At 37.0% G+C, this 21723-nt stretch overlaps 1 protein-coding gene across 5 annotated transcripts in view; it reads left to right on the top strand.

Moving 5' to 3' along the window:
* Positions 1–375: 375 nt before the first annotated feature.
* The window catches only part of LOC132125013 (GTPase HRas-like), a 28843-nt gene continuing 7495 nt past the window's right edge, over positions 376–21723 (top strand). Inside the window, exons 1-3 of one of the 5 annotated variants that reach the window (XM_059536215.1) lie at positions 376–501; positions 14572–14701; positions 19781–19959. In XM_059536215.1, the coding sequence (XP_059392198.1) occupies positions 14591–14701; positions 19781–19959 (290 nt within the window). In that variant the 5' untranslated portion in view covers positions 376–501; positions 14572–14590. The other 4 variants (XM_059536216.1, XM_059536214.1, XM_059536213.1 and 1 more) reach the window with 4 other exon arrangements.

Below are 21723 nucleotides of genomic sequence, written 5' to 3'. Positions count from 1 at the left end.
GTTCATAAATCTTTTGCATAAACACACTTGAAAAATAATTAGATACAGCACCTTTGAACGGCTGTGTGCAGAGCGGTGCAAAGCAGAACAAACTTATTCTGGCGGGTGCGGATTGTACTCAATCCGATTGGTTGTTGTGTTTTGGGGGGCGGAACCAATCCGTTTGTTTGGCTGTGTTCTCGGTAGATCAGCTTCCCAACTCTATGCTTCCCAGTCGCTAAACGAGCCACTTTTCCGTGCAACGTCACCAGGACCTACTTAATATTCATAAGCTGAGCCTTTGCTGTGGTGGGATTGGTGACTGGGCCAAGGGGCGGGGCTTGTGTCGTATGGGGCTGGGCGTAGGCTCAAAAACACACGCACACACACACACGCACACACATTTAAACACTACAGCGGAGCACATTGTTCACACTGGACTGTCTGCTACATCTAATGCAGTCCGAGAAAATCTCGGAATAAACGAAATCTCCTGGAGATTGACTATCCGGGGAATCAGAGGTAAAGTGACATTTATTTTTTTATTTATGTTAAGCATAAATCGTTAGATTGCAGTGTAATATTGTAAGGTGACCAAGTGGACCGACTCATAGTGGCAAGTACTGTTTACCTAAAACACATATTTTGTATTAATTTACACACACATTTAGTTCATTTGTGGCGATTATTGATGCGCTTCATAATTGCAAGGATAATGTTTACATATGTGTGGACGATCAGTCATCGATGGACTCCAGTAACGTTACTGTTCTGTGCTTTTAATAATCAGCGTTTTATTTAAAAATATTTGATTAAAATAGAAATAAAAAATCATATAGTATTTATTTAATTACATAAAGTAAACAATAAAATCCGTTCAAGCATCTAAACACTGAATCAGATTAGTTAACGTTACACTGAATCAGACTCTACAATCGATCAGACTGACCGTTGCTAATATTCCCGCCAGCTTGTCGTTAACGGGAAAAATCTCTTCTGTCGATGAATTGTAAACCTGTTGTTTGTTGTCTGATTTGTTAAGTTTCGATGTCATCCATGTGACCGTTACGAGGCTCTCTGTATAAACTCGGGTGACGCCCCATAGTACCGGACGAACAATTGCAAATTCCTACTATGTCAAAGATGAGCTCATGCATATTAAGTAGTCCATCCCGTGTTTGCTCCAATGGCGAAAGACTGTTTGATGAATACCAATTAGTTTCCGCTGACGTCTCTTGGTAGCGCGCCAACAGGAAAGGCTCCGCTTATGAATATTAAGTTGCCTCTGCATACTAGGATTCGTAATTTCTGGACGATAAAGAGCAGTGCGGAAGTTTATTAATCTGTTTCAACACGGATCAAGCAAGTTATGGTAGCTTGAGTACAAAAGTTTGATATTTTATTGCTCCTGTAGTAGATTTTTTTTACTGTACAGCGTGTTATGTGGATTTTAATACAAAATGAATGTATGTTTTTCTGAAGCAGTAAAATGTTTAGGTAGGTAATATTATGCATTTTTTTTTATTAATTAATAGTCGATTAATCTGTATTTACAGACTCTTTTCACTGTGAAGAGTACACTAAATTGACATTATGTAACTGTAACTTTTATGCTTGTATGTCTGACTGTGAATCTAAAATATGATCCAGAACCTGCTGAAAAACTGGTTTAAGCAGGTCTAAGGGTGCTTTCAAACCTGCCTCATTTAGTTCGGTTGAATCATACCAGAGTTCGTTTCCCCCTTTGGTGCGGTTCGTTTGGGCAGGTGAGAAAGCAGCAATCGCACTCGGGTGCGCACCAAAACCGGACCAAACAAGCGTACCGAGACCTGCTTGAAGAGGTGGTCTCAGTACGCTTTCAAACGAACTCTGGAGCGGTTCGTTTGTGGTGAGAACGTGATCCGACCTCGAACAGACCCAACTGCAAAAAGTACTGATCATTTTTGGACTAAACCAGCTGCCGTAGTCAGCTGCGTTGTGCATTATGGGATGAGGAAGTGTTTGTTGACAGTTTGCACTTTAGCATGGCAGCTCGTGAAGCTTGGAGTAGCGAGGAGGTGCGGTGCCTCATAGAAATTTGGTCAGATGACCATGAGCATGTCAGAGTTAAGAAGAATTAATGCACGCCTCCGCTTGAACTTACGAGCGATTCCCGCTCGCCGTTTGCAGTGCATTAGAACGTTGTTTTCAAGCCGCATCCGCGCTTCATTATAGAAATGTATTTTTTGCATATTGTGGTGTTTACAAACAATGTAATAGATTATGGCCAGGGACAAAACCAGCCCGCGCAGTTGTCTCTCCATAGTTGTCTCCATGTTGTTTGCTGGCTTTTCCTCTTATGTTGGAATTTTCCCGCACGTAAATTCTGACCAATCGAAAAGCAGTTAAGGAAATACGTCATGGCCAATGAGTGATGTAGATGTTGTCATGTGACTGCATTTTGGTTCGTTTCAACTGGTACGGACCAAAGCAATCAGTGTGGTGTGAAAATGAACCAAAAAAGCTGAAAAATCCTACAATGTATAATTGTTTGCCCTTGGTTCGGACCAAATTAATCGAATTAGAGATGTGAAAGCACCCTAAAGATACTTTCTGGTCTTAGTCAGATCTATTGGCTGGTTTTATTAGGCTGGTTAGGTTAAGAAATCAGCTAGACTAGCCAAAGACCTGCCCGTTTTTTTTTTTTATGACTTTCTTCTTTAAAACAAATTCTGTTTTAGTTATTTAAAAAATTTTCTTTGATCTTTCAAGCTTTTTGATGCCACTCAGCAGGAGTTGAACTGCATTGGTCCTTTAGAAGTTTAATAAAAAGTGCACCCAATTAAAAAAGTGCTGCACACAGGGGGGTGAACATAGGCCTCCTGTAGCGAATTATGCGTTTTTGTAAGAAAAAATATCCATATTCAAAATAGGGATGCACAATAAATTGAAATGGAATCGAAATTGTGATTCGCCAGAAGCTGTGATTGTCATGTGTAACTTTCAGAGAAGCACAGTTCTGTGATCAGCAGTAAATCTCGATCCGAAGGCCAGAGGGCGCTCTCGCGCTGAAACTCCAAATATGCCCCGAAGAAGAAACACAGGAAATGCCTATAGCGGTAGCTGGATACACAGAAATTTTAACTGCTTTCATTGATACAATGTGACCTATAAACACAGGACTATGAAGATATGTGGTTTCCTCTGAGTTCTTAATATTATTATTTTATATTTAAATAAAGTATATTGGCCGTGCCGTTTGCAATGCCGTTATCACTGCTTAGAATATTATGAAATATCCTGTGTGCCTTATTCTGTGTAAGAAGCCACATTATCTCACAGAAGGATTTATTTCAAACACTCGTCTGACTTAAGTGAATTTGGAGTAAAAACCATAGACTGTATAAAAACATGGACGTAATATCCGTGACCTCACCCGTAGGTTTCCGACGAGAGTTTTTAAAACCAAAAGTGGGCGAAGCGGGCCCCTCGCCATCTTGGCTGTGCGTCACTCTGGGGCAGGGATGGAAATTAGCACCCGCCACCAGCCAAATGTGGGTGTTTTTGTGTTGTGGCGGGTAAACTCGCTTCACCTACCGGCCACCGTGGCGGGTAAATAAAAATAGCATACTGTTTCACCCGGCCGGTGGACAAAAAGTTAATTTTCATCCCTGGTGTGTGTACAACACGCAATAAAGATTAATATCATCCGAAGCAGTTAAGTTCATTATCTCCCCGTTAAGTTCATTTTCCTGCATTCTGCAACATTTTAGATTATATGGAGAGTTTGTGTTTATCTTATTGTTTTTAACGGCATAATAAGCAAACTAACAAACAGTATTATCGGTCGCTTGTCTAATAACTGCTGTCCGGGGGATGCATTTTATTTCCAGTCTTCAAGTACTTTTTCAGAAGTTAGCTCCGAGGCTAGTAAGTCAACCCTCTACATTGCGAGTAAATCACTTGCAAATGCGACTAAATCTTCCTTCTGGCTACTAAATGATGTCTAATATTAGCCAATAGCTAATCAATTACTGATTTTACTCGCCAGTGTGTTAGTTGGAGGCTAAGTTTAGCACAGATATTTTCACTCGCGAACACTCTCTGACTCTCCGTCAGACGATCTGTGCTTTTTTTTCCCTCAATGAATCCGTAACGCAGCTGTATAATGTAACGTAAACTCTAGTGTTAAGGAGCACATATCGCCGTCGGTTTCTCTAACACTCACATAGAGAAAGAGAGAGAGGGGATTGACGTGCTACATTTAAACAATATTATTTGTTGTATTTTCCTTTCAAAATAACGGCATTCCTATGGAAGACTTCAGCTTTTAAGAACAGCTGGGTTTTCCGGTAGTGGGTGGAGCTAATGCGTGAACGGCAATCTCATTGGCTGGCGCTCACCTATTATCGTCCTCGTTTTGATTTCAGCAAATCAGTTCGAGCGAACACACAAAACCTAATTAATATTCATGAATCCAGCAGCTCATTAATCCTTAGTAATCCTTAGTGTGTTTTATAGTTTTTATTAGTAGGAATCGTATTATTATTATCTTATCAGGAGTTTTGTAAGGGTTTTTTTTCCCAATAAAAAGTTTTTTTTTTTTTTTTTACAGAAACACTGAATGACCAAAAAAGCACCACCACCAGTCCAGTTAAAATGTTCAATTAAAACGACTAATAAGCATTCAAACATGGTTATCAAGTTTACTTCTAATTACTAAAGTTCTATTCTTAAATGATACTTTATTATCCCCCGGAGCCATGTGTTTTTTTTTCAATGGATGTGCTTTTTATTAAACTTCTAAAGGACCGATGCAGTGCAACACCCACTGACTGACATCAAACAGCTTGAATGATCAAAAAACATTTTTAAAATAACTCTGACTGGATTCGTCTGAAAGAAGAAAGTTTTATAGGATGACTTCAAGGTGAGTAATATGTGGGCTAATTTAAGACTATTTTAAATCAGACCAGTGTTGGATATTGTCATCTAAAACTAAACATTTTTTATTTTATTTATCTCAATTAAAGGAAAACAAATCGGAAATAAAATATAAATGTTAAATGACACAGCTTATAATTAAAACTAAATGAAAATTAAGTAACTAACTAAAATAATCATTTAAAATGGTTTAGGTTAAAGTAGTAAATTAAAATAAAGCTAAATAGAAAAAAACTAATTAAAATGACTATAAATATAAATACTATAATAGTATATGAACAATACTAAAATAAACTAATTAAAATAAAATATAAAAGGTAAAGTAAATAAAAAGTTTCGGTTAAAGTACTGAATTAAAATAAAGTGAAAGTAAAAATAATTAAAATGACTATAAAAATTACAATCACATAGTTAAATTACTGAAACTAAGTTAAAAATAAATGCTTAAATATTATTAAATACTATAGTATATGAACAATACTACAATAACACTGGCTAAGACCAGAAAACCTTTTTTGTTTTTCAGAAGGTAGGAAGAATGTATTTGCAAATGCAAACACCAGCAAATTAACACCTACTTATATTTATTTGAGAAATATTTTTGCCTCATGAATCATTCATTGAGTTTGAGATATATGGATGTGTTCATATTTGTGTTGGTATTTTATGTATTCTTTCTCCATACCATGCAGTAATGTGTTCAGGCCAGCATTGTCTTGAAGTGTCTGCAGTGTAGGGCAGCACATTTAGGCTAGACAGATGTAATGATCTGGCCAGTGCTGGTTATTTTGGGGGATGATGTCAGTCGCTCGCTCAGCCTGGATCTGTTATGGTTCCTCAGTGTTCGATTCCTTCGTCTCCCATGTGAGGTTCCTTTTACTGTCCGAGCTGCACTGGAAATCATTTAGGCCTGCTTCTCTTGTAGGGTTGCTGCTCCGGGAAAACCATTTACTTGTGCCCAAACATATGTTTTGTGGGTAAAACGCAGAGCTGATAGTGTCAGTAGGTTTATCCTGAGCGTCCAGAAGGACTATAGGGTTTCATATTGGCCGCTCATGGTGACAGGGTGTATGTTTGCGGCTCTAAAGTCTTGGCAGATCCCAGAGCCGATGTCTAGTTCTTGCTTTCAGCCCTGCCTGTAGTTTTTCAGTGATAAATCACATCGCTTGATGACGAGAAGAATGCTATTGCTTTCCTAAGCAATCACACTTACTATATTCACCCGACAGATGTTAAAACCGGTGAAAAATGCTCCATACTTCCATTAAAGGAGGAACCAAGTCGTAACCAAAGACCTACTGATGAGTCAAAATGAGATATTTAGAGAAACAACAAATTTGAAATTAGTTATAATTTAGGCGAAAAACCAAAAATAAAGTTTTGATAATAAATTTGACACCGGTTACAGCAGGTCTACGATGCTTTCTGGTCTTCACAAGCAGGTCTGTTTGTTGGTTTTGGGCCGGTCGGTTTGGGAGATCAACTAGACCAGCCAAAGACCTGCCAGGTTAAACCAGTTAAGACCACCTTAAATCAGTAAAGGCCAGTGTTGAACATTATATTCTAAAACTATTACAAATCATTTTCAGTAATTGAAATTAAAGGGTTAGTAAAATGAAAATTAGCCCATGAATTACTCATCCTCAAGTCATCCTAGGTGTATATGACTTTCTTCTTTCAGACGAATCCAGTTGGAGTTGTATAAAATTGTCTTTGATCTTCCAAGCTGTTTATAGTTTTCACTATGGCCATTTGACGTATAGCAGTGTCCAGTGTTTCCTATACATTGAGTTATTTGAGAAATTGACTGCCACAAATATATTTCCCAAAAGGCTTGTACTTCGTTGAATAAAATGAGCGCTTCACATTTTAAAATTAAAATGCAGCTTGGGTGTTTTTATATGAAACTATCTTTGAAAAGAACCGACTGTCTTCAGAAAAACTTCGATGTCATTTTAATTTCGTCTTTCTTGTAATGCCTGATAAAGTAGCGTTTGTGAAAAGCACTCATTTGATAACAGTCGTTACCGGGTAAACCGCTATATCTCTGCTCCAACAGCACCTCCTGCTGGCAGAGAGTTAATTTGAAGTCTGTAGGAAACACTGATATCTGTCGTAAACAAATGAAAAAAGCATGCTTCAGAACTGTTTTGAGAAGGTGCTTAAGTTTTGAGCCATGTGTTATTAATCTAAATTGGTTTACTACAACTAATTACTAATAATACTAAAGCAATAATAATTTGCTCAAACTCACTTTTATGAGATGAATGAAAAAAAGAAAAAGAAAATCGCTCAAACATATGGGCCAAAATAATCTGCAGCATATATCGGCCATTGGTTGCCCTGATTTCTGAATATCGGCATCGGCCAGTGAAAAACCCACATCAGTCGACCTCTAGTAGTTGAACTCGGTGTGCTGTTCAGGGTTCATGTTTACAGGTGATAAAGTTAACAGTAAATTTATTTGGAAACAAGCCACATCTCAGTATTTCAGATGAACAAAGTTGACATATTGCTACTCTAGCATTATTTTTGAAAACGGTGAAGTGTGTCCACTCTGCTAACATTTTTATCCATGTTGTGTGATTGACAGGGACGCAGATGGAGTCAAAATGCATCGTTTGAGATTCTGTGGTCAGTGAATTCAACCCCTAAAAATATTTATTCCAAAATCATTAGGTTGGCAATGGCGTAATATTTAAGCTTTCTTAAGATTTCAATCCCCTCCTAGAGATTTCAATCTACAACCATCAAACTCATGTCAGACCTTCAGACTGGCCTGACTCAGGTTGCAATATCTTTACGAAATGACTCGACTGAAGTTTTTCGTTAAATGTCTGATCAAATATTTTTTAACAACATGAAATTATGTTGGCAACATGTTAAAACACTAGCAATGCATTAAATTATATTAGCAAAGTGTTAAACCATGGCAGCAGAATGCCAATTTCGGTTAGCAATGTGCTAAATGTTAAATCTTGTTAGCAGCTTGCATAAACGTTTTAGCAGTGTGCTAGAACATATTAATAATATTTCACTGACTTTTCGTGAAATCTTTCAAGCTTTTCAAAGATATTTCCAACTTTCAAACAAGGCTTTGTCAGGCCAACATCAAAGTTTGTTCACAAAGTCTGTTTATTTAGCTAGTTGCGTTTGCCATTTCGGCGGAATATTTTCGGTTGCATCACTTCTACAATCTTAGGTTGGAAAGTAACTCTCTAGAAACCTCGTACCAAAAACACTTTCGTAACTGCATGGCAACACCCAGAAAACACACTTAAGACATTTTTTCACTGAAGGACACCGAAGTGTTGTCTGAGGTTTAGACGGTTTATTCCCAAACAGCTCAGGACTACGGGGGCTCATTAGGACCCTTTTGAAGCCCCACAGCACTTTGGCGCTAATTATGAGTCTTCGAGAGCGTGGGATGGAGATTCCCTGATGGGACATGCAGTCTGTCTCTACTGATCCTGTGTTCATCCCAAACAACATGTCGCACTGACAGAAGGTCCTAACCAAACTTTCATTGCCCCGAGAGTGTGTGTGTGTGTGTGTGTGTGAGACTCATTCATCTTCCCCTTGCTGTGTCCTAGTTTAGTTGGAAGGCTTATTCAAATGATGTCCTATATTTGGGCAAACTTTGTTCATCCGTGTTAAATTAAAACTCATAGTGGCACTGTCTGTCAGTCACCTACAGATTTTACAAAACAACATCAGGAGCACATAACTCACTTCTCTGTAATTGACTAACGCACTTTCAGTTTCTAGTGACTCGCTGATATCAACAGGCCACAAATTATGACATATTTACTTTCTTAACAAATGCATCTCACTTTGCGCAGTTTATCAGTGCTTGGAATTTGAGTCAAAATATAATTTTTCATAATCTTTCTTTGAAATGTAATCATTTCGGCCGGCAGCCATATCACCCTGGAGCCCAAGACCGGTTTCCCACTGAAGCTAAGCAGGGCTGAGTCTGGTCAGTACCTGGATGGGAGACCTACTGAGAAAACTAGGTTGCTGCTGGAAGAGGTGCTAGTGAGGCCAGCAGGGGGTGCTCACCTTGTGGTCTGTGTGGGTCCTAGCACCCCAGTGTAGTGATGGGGACACTATACTGTCAACAAGCACCGTCCTTCGGATGAGACGTTAAACCGAGGTCCTGACTCTCTGTGGTCATTAAAAATCCCAGGATGTCTTTCGAAAAGAGTAGAGGTGTGACCTCGGCATCCTGGCTAAATTCGCCCATTGGCCTCTGACCATCATGGCCTCCTAACAATCCCCATATCTGCTGATTGGCTTCATCACTCTGTCTCCTCTCCACCAGTAAGCTGGTGGGCGTTCTGGCGCAATATGGCTTCCGTCGCATCATCCAGGTGGATGCTGCACACTAGTGGTGGATGAGGAGATACCCCCTGTCTATGTAAAGCACTTTGAGTGCCTAGAAAAGGGCTATATAAATGTAATGAATTATTATTTGTAATGTAAATGTAATAATGAAACAACATTTCTTTTGATGTAACTAAAAGCATGAGGGTGTGGCAAAAATTAACCAGATATCACAATGCAGTCAAATCCTGATTTTAGTATCACTGAGGTGTTTTTGTTAATATTTGAATGTGTTTTTGTTTTAAGATTTTCTGCTTTCGTGTTAAGGGGCGGTCACACTAGACTTTGAACATGCAAATATTTTTCAGATGCTGATGCAAATTTATATAAATATATACACACTAAGCAATAAAAAATGATAAAGTGTGTCCTCATTCAAATGTTCCATCTGTTCCTGTTTCACTGACAATGCGAACCATGCAGCTTCTTTTTAAATTTTATTTGTAATAATCTTTTAAAGATGTATTATATAAAATAGGACGCTGCTAATTTCTGTACAGAGAGTTCACGCAGTGATGTATCGATCTTCTACTGGTCCCATGTCTTCACCTGATGTGAGTTCGCAGGTCAGAGTTCACCTAAACTGAACTTTGGAACGCAGCATAATGCTAAATTTTTCTCATGAGCTTGCGTTTCCGGTCTGACGTATTCGTATGCTTATGAATGCAAGTGTGTGACCGCCTCTTTTAATTTTAAAAGTTTTGTTAAGATTGTTCTATGTTTCTGGCATTTCCATAGTGTTGTCTTTTAATATGTGTATATAGTTTATTCATTTATTTATTTTGAAAAATGTAAAAATGTTGCCATGGAACTTACCTAAATTAAAAAAAAAAGTGTTTTTTTCTTTTTTTATGGTTTAGTTTTATCTTAACTATAATAACCCTGGTCCCACACAACATTATTTACAGTTTAATATTCAGTTTCACAAATATGTCTCATTTATGAAAGGTGATTTTAAAATAAATGCTTTTCCACATAAAACCAGTTTTCGCCATGTTAAAAAAATTACTATGTTACTACTTTTTTTTTGGTAGAAATTATTATTATTTTTTTTTTTAGTCTTGATTCTGTCTTCATTTAAGAACAGACTTGTATTGTAGGGACACAAAACTGTTGAGTTCTTGCTTAATGGAATTTTTTATAAGATTTTTAAGAAAAGTTTACATTTAACATGTAAATATGCGATAACACTAAAAATGTCATGTGGTATAATCATCAAATATATATAAAAGTCATAGAATTGCTTGAATAAACTTGTATATGTATATATGTATGTGTGTTTAATTTCTAAATTAAAATTCATTTTGATATTTTTTGGGGGGCATAAAGTCAAAAATGTCAGTGTGGTACAACTATCCTAATATATTGGAGAAAAAAAGCCTCATTGAAAGAATACATTTTTTTAAATTACGGTAGTTTTTTATTCATATGTCTTTAGAAGAAGAAAAACTGTACATTTCATAAAAACAAAACAAAAAACATTCTAATGTTTCAGAAGGCAGTGATGCACAAAACAGAGATTGTACAGCTAGAAGCATCTGGGTTCATTTACTTGCATTTTTTAAGCCTGAGGTTAACTTTGCTATTGCCTGTCGAAGTTATCAAAGTCACTGTATGATTTTCTCAAGGTGGATGATAACACAGGCAAAAATCCAAATTTAGGGTCCAGAATATTACAGACTTGAGGGTTGGCTAAGTTTGATTTTTAAGCCTTTCAGTGTAAATGTGTAGTTCTTATTCATAAGTCTTTATTTCTTCTTCTGCATTCACCACAATGTTTTGTTTGGCATTAAATGATTTGAGGCAGTCGTACACATACAAGTGTCTATCATGTGTGAACTCAATGCCCTTTGCCTTTAATAGCTCAGTCGTGTGTGTGTCGGGAGTGTGTGTGTCGTTACTCATTAATCGTCCAGCACTCACAAATAGCTACACTGCGCTGGACTCTCATAAGTTTCAGTCTCCACAGTACCAAGAAACGTTGTGTTTTTATTAATCATTAACGCTGCAGAGTCCAGACACATCATGCTGATCTGGAGCCCAGTTGACGACAAATAGATATCTAATAGTAAAACCCCACACTCTGGGACTAATATAGTCTGTCTGGTGATGTGCTGTCATGGACACTCACCACTGTTGTGTCTTAAAGTGAACTCTGTAGTGAGTTATGTCTTATGTAGCTGGGTCAATGACAAGAAAGTGTGTCTGCAATAAAGAAAATGCAACTCTCAATATGATTAATGTAGGAATATACTATATTCATGTAAAGTATTATTGTTTTTTTTTAAATGTCATACCAATTTCAAGAAAAGTTTAAATGTAGCACTAATAGCACCAATCATACGGAGTGACCATCAAATATGCAAAAACTCATGCACAGAATGACTTTAATAAACTTTTTATTATTATTTCTAAATTAAAATTCATTTTAACATTATTTGGGGGAATAACGTTAAAAATCAAGAGTGGTGCGACTGTCCTAATATAATGATTAAGGAACAAAAGTCTCAATAAAATAATGAATTTATTGAAAATTATGCTAGTTTGGTATTTTTTGTGATTAATATTTCTTAGGAAAAAAAAGTGCTTCTCTGTTTGTTGTTAATATTCTTTCACCAAATGAAAGTCATGTGGTACGACCAACATATGGGGGAAATAAAATTAAATGGTTGATCAAGTACGTTTTATTTCAGAAAATAAAAATAAAAAGTTAGAAAAAAAAAAAGTTAAAATGGTCAGAAATTTTCAAACAAATAAAGATTATAATAACAATAAAGATTAGTTAGCATTGCGAAATGTCATATGGTGTGACTCCAAAATACTGATTGATTAACTATATTTGTTTAAAAAGATGTGAAAATAACTTGATCGTTATTTTAGTTCGGTTAAAATGGCACAATCCTAAGCATGCGGATATTCATGATTTAATTTCATGATATTTGCAAATATATTTTGAAAAATAAATGTAAAATACCTTTTAAACCATTAAAAATGTTTGTTTACTTAGATATTTTTAATAAATGGAAGTCAGAATATTGTTGAATGTTTTTAGATGGTCTTACATATTTAGTATGCACTATAGCATCATATATGTAAAAAATACTCATTAAAGGGATAGTTCCCCTAAAATAAAAATTATCATATTTGCTCACCTTGATAATTTATGATAAATAAATCACCTTTAATTTGGTACCCTTGTCTATTTAAATCGTGGCCATGTTTTAACTAAAATAAGGGTATAAATTATACAGTTCTGGTAGTGAATGCTTAATTTGTAGCGACGTTGACTTGTCATTTGCAGGAAAAATAAGTAAGGCAATACTATATAATGACTTGCATTTCTCAGGAGCTGTCTTTTTCTTTAGAAATGAAACCACATGACCTCACAGTTGGGAAAACAACATCAGCCAGCCGAAACCAGCGACATCCAGTCTATGATAATAAACCAGTGAGGGACGGACGGTAGCTGGCGTTAATGTTGTTTTAGACCGTGTTGAAACTTGAACTGAAACCCACAAAATGATCAGTTATCACATCAGATAAAACCTTGGAGCGCTGCAAGCTCGAGTCTTATTTCAGGTTCCAGAATGCTTTTCATATTTCATAGTTAATCTTCCTTGCAGTTCTGTGCGAGTTTGTTAACTGAATACTAAACAGTGGAACATGAAAGAGCTTTCCAGATTTCTTTAGGATACATTCTCCATGATTCTTGGTGGACTAAGGGGGTGTTTACACAACACCGTTTTTAACTAAACACTGAAACGGTTTTATGTCTTTCGGTCATTCTGTTACACAACAACAGTATTTCCCTTATGAAAATTAAGAGCTGTAGTTCTACCCCTACAAGATTGCGATACTGTTTGCGAATGTTTGTTGGAACTATTGTTTCGTTAAAAACATCAAACTGTTAAACTGTGTTGCTAGCGAGGGAACTTGTGATCATAGTTGGCTAACAATGCGTTTAGGAAACACATCCCAGATTGGCTGTTCAGTATGGAAGCCCATTTTCGCCAATGAATAAAAAAAGTCAGAATTCAGACTTTTTTTTTCTCAGCATTGCATGATATAAACTCACAATTGTGAGATATAAAGTCAGAATAGTGCAATATAAACTCGAAATTGTGAGAAATAAAGTCAGAACTGCAAGATAAAAACTTGCAATTCTGACTTATCTCATAATTCTTACTATTTTCTCACAATTGTGAGATATAAACTCAAACAGAAGTTATAAAGTCCAATTCTGAGGGGGAAAAATTTGGCTTATATGTTCTCAGAATTGTTAGCTTATATCTCATAATTCTGACTTAAAATCTTGCATTTGCAAGAAAAAGTCATTTTATTGACTTTTTCTTGCAGAAATAATAATTTTATTTAGCAATAATGACTATTTCTCGCAATTGCGAGTTTATATCCCTGTGTTCTAACTTTATAACTCACAATTGAGTTTATATCCCACAATTAATTAATTTATTTTTTATTTTTTATACTGTGTGATATAAGCTCAATTGCAAGTAATATTCATTATTGCAAGATAAAAACTCAATTTTTACTTTTTCTTGCAATTGCAAGTTTATATCACGCAACACTGACGTTATTACTTGCAACTGCGAGTTTATTTCTGAGAAAAAAGTCACAATTGTGAGATGTAACCATGCAATTGCGAGAAATAAAGTCGGAAGTGTGAGCGGAAACAGGCTTCCTCGGTTCAGCTTTGCAGACTAGAACACAAGACAAAAAAATTGGTAAAAGTGATAAAGCTAGCAAAATACGCAGCGCTGCTTTGTTTATAGTTTGTATATTCACAGTCCTAGCACTTACAGTTTTCTTTTTTAGAGTAACGCACACAAACTACTGCCACCTACTGGTATTAAGAGTAATCTCCTCTCAAGCAGCTGCAGAACAAGCATACGTCGTTGACTGTAGTCTTTGTGTTGTGTTCAAACATAACCAGTTGGCTGAGATGTAGTTGACATGAAGCAACACCACAGTCAGCTTTCTTCACCACTAGTTTGGTTTGCTGTATTTGGTCCTTAATATGGATGAATAACTACAGAAAAACCTCCAAAGTGCACCAGCTTGTAATAATTTGCAGGCTTTAGTTGAAATGTAAATTTGAGAGAGTGAGACTTTGGACTTCTCATATGCTAATTTAAACTTATTATGAATCCTTTCCTAAACATACAAGGCCTGAAGAGGATCTTTGTCATGTCTATAATAGAAATCAGTGAATCTGGATGCAGTGGAGGTCTGTCTGTATTGATGGTGCTGCTGGTTTCTCCACAGGTTGAAGAGGAGTGAAGGAATGACTGAATATAAGCTGGTGGTGGTGGGCGCTGGAGGTGTGGGCAAGAGCGCTCTCACCATCCAACTCATCCAGAACCACTTTGTGGACGAATACGACCCCACCATAGAGGTAACACTTGTGTGTGTGTGTGTGTGTGTGTATTTTGTCCATGCAATAGGAGTTATGACCCAATGTTGTTTTGAAGCTGCAAGTTTGAAGTTTTGTTATTGTAGCTGCAATATTGTATTAGATTATTACACGTGTCGTCATCATCTTTTTTCCATTTCATGACGGGTGGCAGTCAGTGTTAAGGTGCAATACTGCCACCTACTGTCTTGGAGTGTCAACCAGTTACTGGCACTGGATTATTGCGGATAATCATGCAATTGTTTTTGTATGTGCAATATCAGGCGCGCAGATGGCACTAGGGATGGGGGGGACATGACCCCCCCCAGATTCATAGTGACCCGATCCGTCCCCCTCACTCTCTCAATGAAAGGCTCTATTGGTAAACCAAGGATTAATCTGAGTTTCCGGTATTTTCTGGTAGTTTCCGGTTTGCCGCTCCTTAAACGTGTACTAAACGATTTTTGACCACAGTGTGTCTGACCGAGTTCTAAAACACACTTGTAGCCAATCAGCGGGAAGGGGGCGTGTCTTGTCCTGATAGCGAGAAGAGAGCGCTCATTTTGACTGCACAGGTTTCATATTACATTACATTTAGTCATTTAGCAGACGCTTTTATTCAAAATTAGCATATTAGCAGATCGACTACAGATTGAGAGAGATGGCAGATAAAAAAGAGGGTTTACAATCAGGCAAGAGGTAGGACCCACGTAAATATCCGAGCAGCTTTCCAGCGGTGGAGAGAAACTCAAGGATTGGGAAGGGCTCGAATTGGACGCCGAGGTTTCTATGTTTCTTTTTGATAGGTGAGTAACGTTGATTTTGCGTTGTTTCACACAACTTATCCATGTTGGCTTTTGTTTGAATATGCTTGTGTGTCATCTTTGCTTGTTTCTGCGATCGTCGTTGCCATGGTTGCATATGTACATGTGGGGTGAAGATTTCAAAACAGGGGTGAGGCACGGTGGCCGAGAGAGCTCAACTTCACAAAACACATTCAAATAGAAAAAGCACCAGCAAATTAAGAAAACCTCTTCATCAGTTTGACAGCACATGTGCTGCAAATACTCGCAACACAATGAAATACAAAAACAAGCTGCAAATGCTAAAAAAAATTTTGAGTATTGATTAACATTTGTATAACCACAGTTGTACAAATAGCATGGTTAAACTATGGTTAGAGTAGTAAATCCATGGTTAATTTGTGCATGATTACAGTAACCATTTTTTGTTTGCTTTTTTTAATATAATAAATGCATTTATTAATTCATTCATTTCAATAGTAAAATCATAGGCTATGTTTAGTTTTTGTAAGGTAAGTTTTAAAAGTAAATTAGCCAGCTTACATAACCGTTCACAGTTACAGTAACTGTGTATTTAGTAAGCTTATTTAGGCTAATAATATCCACACACAAAAAAAGCTAAGGAATCGTATGACCAGGATTGTTAAAATAAAGATCTTTTCAGAGCACACATTGATAAATTATGTCCCAGCCATATTTGTCACTTTACGGTTCCCTTAAATATTTCTGATGTGGTCTGTGTTTTTGCAGCACATTTCTTTATTTGTTTGTATTGTGATTATTTGCAGCACGTGTTGTCAAACTGATGAAGATGTTTTCTTAATTTGCAGGTATTTTTGTCATTTGCAGCACGTTTATCTCTCTCGGCCACCGTAGCAGGTCCTGTTGTGGTATGGGTGTGTTTGTTTTGGAGCTATAGAATCGGGTCAGGGCAGATGCAGGCTGAAGCACAATAATAATCTAACCATTACTTTACCCACATTATCACTACACACTGTTCTGTTGTCAAACAAACGACGATGGTGCTGCCACTGACATTTATGTTCTCTGTGTGTGTGTGTGTGTGTGTGTGTGTGTGTGCTGTGACTCTTGATCCCGGGGTCTTACAAGGAGCTGGTAGCTGCCTCAATTGTGCCTGTAGCAGTAACCATATTAGGATCATATACAGGTGCATCTCAAAAAATTTGAATCTCATGGAAAAGTTCTTTCTTTTTTGTAATTTACTTAAAAAAAAAAGCAAACTTTCTTATATTCTAGATTCATTGCACACAGACTGAAATATTTCAAGAGTTTTTTGTTTTAATTCTGATGGTGACTTACAGCTTAGAAAAATCAAAAGTAGGAAACTTTTAAAGAAAAATTTTAATCCAAAGTAGGTTTAATTATGCTCTCTGAAAAGAGGACTGTGGACCACTGATCAACAGTCCAGTTGTTTTTCTCCTTACCCCCGGTGAAATGCTTCTGATGTTTTTTCTGGTTCAAGAGTGGCTTGGTTCTAGGAATGTGACAGCAGTAGCCCTTTTCCTGAAGACGTCTGAGTGTGGTAACTCTTGATGCGCTGACCCTAGCTTCAGTCCACTCCTTGTGACACTTTTCTAAGTTCTTGAATCGGCTTTTCCTGATAATCTTCCCAAGGCAGTGGTCATCCCTGTTGCTTGTGCACCTTTTCCTACCACACCTTTTCCTTTTAATCAACTGTCTACGAATATATTTTGATACAGCACTCTGTGAAGAGCAGTCCTTTCAGCAATGACCTTCTGTGTCTTACCCTCCTTGTGGAGGATGTTGATGATTGTCTTCTGGACAACTGTCAAGTCAATAGTCTTTCCCATAAGTGTGGTTGCATGTTCTGAACTAGCCCAGGAGGTACCCAGTATTTATACTCAAAATTAATCAAACTAATCAAGCTCAAAACAGAATATAAAAATTTTTGAGATACAGAATTATTTTTATTTTTTTAAGCTGTAAGTCGTAACCATCAGAATTTAAACAAAATAATATTGAAATATTTCAGTTTGTGTGCAATGAATCTAGAATATAAGAACGTTTGCTTTTTTGAATTAAGTTACAAGACCTTTTCTATGATACTCAAATTTTTTGAGATGCAATTGTACTGTCGTCTATGACTGAGCTGGTGATTTTTTTTTGGACTGAACAATTTCCCATTGCCAACCAACTAAGTTGCTAACAGGTTAGCAACTATGCTTTTGGGAAACGCACCCCTGTTTTGTTACCAGCAGGACAGGCAATAACGTCACGTCAGCAGCACATTCTCGCTCTCTTCTCTCCGACGACCCCTTCTCTCTCACACATGGAATTGGAAATTGGCAAAAATTGGTATCAGCAGATCACACTAACAAAAAATCAGAATCGGCCAAGAAAATTGCAATCGGTGCATCTCTAAACAAAAGCATTTATAAATATTAATTTTAATTTTTTCAACAGTTATCAAATATCTAATGGACCTGAGCTAATATGAACTAACAATGAACAGCTGTGTTTGTATTAACTAACATGAACAAAGAATTTAATTTATAAATACTGAAAAAAAAAAAAAAAAACATTATTGATCTTAAATGTTAGAAAAACAGCTGAATATTTACTCACCCTCAGGCCATTAAGATGTAGATGAGTTTGTTTCTTCATCAGATGTGGAGAAATGTAGGATTACATCACCTGTTCACCAATGGATGCTCCGCAGTGAATGGGTGCCGTCAGAATGAGAGTCCAAACAGCTGATAAAATCATCACAATAATACACAAGCAATCCACACCACTCCAGTCCATCAAGGCGTTTTTAACTTCAAAACATTATTTTCTTCTAAAATATGAGTCCATAATCCATTATTTTGCTTCAAGCAGTGAAAAAGTCATCTCATCTGAATCAGGTGAGAAACGTTCACAGATCAAGCACCGTTTACAAGCAAAAACAGTCCAAAACAGCTCTAAACAAATATATGGGTGGAAATTGATGTGAGAGACAACGGGTGATACAGCATTATTATGCATTACGAACTCATATTTTAGCCAGAAGAAACAGTAAAGTTAAATCACCATAGTAATAGATTTATGGAGGCTTTTGGTTTTCAAGTCATTAACTGATGGACTGGAGTGCTGTGGATTGCTTGTGGATTATTGTGATGTTTTTATCAGCTGTTTGAACTCTCATTCTGACGGCAGCCATTCACTGCAGAGCATCCATTGGTGAGCAAGTGATACAATGCTACATTTATCCACAACTCATGTCATACATTCTGTCATTAATTAGTTACTCACCCTCATGTCGTTCCAAACCCGTAAGACCTTCGTTCATCTGTGGAGCAAAAATGAACATTTTTTTAATGAATTCCGAGAGCTCTCTGACCCTCCATAGACGGCAAGTGTCCTAACAGCGCCATTTTGGAGAGTATCCACTGAATGAAACGTATGCATCGTATGTACACGGATACATTGTTTACACTTTGATCTGAAGGAAAACAACTAATCCGCATACTTACGATGCATGCATTTCATTCAGTGGACACTCTCTTAAATGGCACAAGGAGGAGACGAATTGTTGAATAAAGTCTAATAAAAATTGTTGAATAAGGAGCCTTGCTGTCTATGGGAGGGTCAGAGAGCTCTCGGATTTCATCAGAAATATCCTAACTTGTGTTCTGAAGAAGAACGAACGTCTTACTGGTTTGGAACGACATGAGGCTGAGTAATTAATGACTGAATTTTAATTTTGGGTGAACCTTTGTTTGTTTTGGTTCTGGTACATCCTTAGCTTTCTTGTACTGTATGTTATGCTTTACTAAACTGACCAGTGGTCCGTCTCTTCACTATATCTCACAGCATCACTGGGCAATGAATAAACTCCATCCCCACCATTCACTGACTCAGTCTGTGTGTTTCTCTGCACACTCAGTGTCAAATTTCCCCACGGCCTGTGTGTGCTCTCAGCGTGAGGAATGTGTGTGTGTGTGTGCACGTCTCTACACGTCTCTCGCTCTCTCTGTCATCTTTTCCCGCCACGCCCGTCTCTGGACAAACAATGTCCTTTTTATGGCTCAATGTGCGCTAACACACATGTCTGACAGGACACAACTCAACCATCTCCACAGTCTGTTTACTGTTTCAGTCCCTGTCTCCTTGTCCCCAAAGTCCTTTATTTGGCACATTTAAAAAAGACATCAAATCATGTCCACGTGTGTGTGAAATAACGGAGTAAGAAATAAACAGGAAATGGTGAATGAAAATGGAAGCAGGCTTGAGGTTGGTGTTGATCTGTCTGCAGGACTCGTACAGGAAGCAGGTGGTGATTGACGGAGAGACGTGTCTCCTGGACATCTTGGACACTGCAGGTCAGGAGGAGTACAGCGCCATGAGGGACCAGTACATGAGGACAGGAGAGGGCTTCCTCTGTGTCTTCGCCATCAATAACACCAAGTCCTTTGAGGACATTCATCAGTACAGGTGTGTGTTTGAACATGAAACCTTCTGTCTCTGTTTGGGATTTGTCCTCAAAATATCTCGTCAATATCCTTGGCATTTCTTCAGTTTTATCTTGAAGAAAATGGATATCAGGAAAAAAAATTGGGTTGAAAAAAACATTATTTTTTTTTGCTGTGGTAACTTTAAGACTTCTATATGTAGATACCTTCTGTTATGACTGGCTAATAAAAAGTCCTGTTTTAAAATAAATAAAAAGACATGAATAAACATGTAAAGGCAAAAACAGTGGGATTTTTGTTTTAATCAAAAATCAACTTTTTTGTTTTTATACCAAACTTTCTATAAATATGATTATCAACTATGTTCTGAAAGATATAACAGAATGATTTGATATACCACTTTTTTCTTTAGCCAAAATGTGTGAAAAACGACCATAAACGGGATTATAAACAATGTATCTACTGTATCTAATTTGCATATTAATGTGTTTTTGGGCAACATGTAATGAAAAAACTAAGCGTAATAATGAGAGTAATAATTGGCGAGATTTTCATAATAATATTATATTTCATAGCAATATAGAAATATAATTTATTTCCCCATTAATTTGTTATGTCTCCCAAAATACGTAATAAACATGATTTTAGTCCCAGTGAAATTGATGTCCAGTTTCACAACAGAAAGTCATATTTGGATTTGAAACCCCAACATTTTCCAGAGATGTTGATTAATGACCAACAATTTGAAAATTAGTCCGATTTAAATGATCATTACAAATTATTATGACATATTTCCATAACTTAATGAATGTCAGGCTTTTTTAAAGACCAAGGAGAGGGAGTTGTCATGAAGAAACATCCAATCATGTAGTATCTCTGAAAAGCCCTGGATGTGCTCTTTACAGGACATTCAGACTTAAAACTGTGGCATGTGAGGAATCTCAGAGAAATCACTGAAAACGAATGTCCTCCACAGAAGACAAAACTCCACAGCTGTCTGTCTCTTTTAATTTTGGTGTGAAATATGCCCTGGAATAATACTTTTTTTTTAGTTACTAAGGCCAAGAGCCAAAGCTGATGTGTTAAACTGCAAATCACATAAAGAAGTGTGACACCTCCTTATGTGAGCTCATCAACCCTGTGACCCCTGAAAACATCTTAGCATTGATTCAGATAGATAGAGAGAGAGAGAGAGAGACAGAGAGAGAAAGAGAGAGAAATGCTTTGAACATTTTCAAAACATTAACTATTCGTCCTTCAATAGCAAGCCTACAAGTTTTCCAAATAGCCAATTTTGCTTGACCAATTATAAAATTGGCAAAAGTACAACGCTCTGTTTGCTTTAGAATACTTGTATCCATAAATAAAAATCATTTTGTTAAAATCAAAACCCAAACCTTTCAAGATCCCTTCCAACAATGCAAAGAGTGGCTCTAACCGTGGACATTCATTAAAAACATGGAACACAGTATCGTGCCCATTACAAAAATGACAAAAAGGCAATACATTTAAATTGAATTTTGAAACAAAAACATTAGTGGCTAACACACAATGCTGCAGTATTCTCCACTGTAAATCACCTGAACTTTTTGGAAGGGGACTTTTATAAAAAAGCCTCCAGGAGGGAGAAATATTATCAACAGCTGACAGTTTTTCTCTCCATTTAGTATCCTGTCTGTCATGCAAATCATTAATGTATGCTGTTTTCACACAGACTTGGTAAATGCTTTTTTTGTCTGCTGTTATAAAAGGTAAGCATTTGAGTCTCTCAAAGTTCAACAACTTT

The sequence above is a fragment of the Carassius carassius genome, chromosome 43 (genome assembly GCF_963082965.1).
Source record: "Carassius carassius chromosome 43, fCarCar2.1, whole genome shotgun sequence".
Classification (NCBI taxonomy): domain Eukaryota; kingdom Metazoa; phylum Chordata; class Actinopteri; order Cypriniformes; family Cyprinidae; genus Carassius; species Carassius carassius.
The sequence above is the reverse complement of the archived record's forward strand: the minus strand, read 5'-3'. Positions and strand labels throughout refer to the sequence as shown.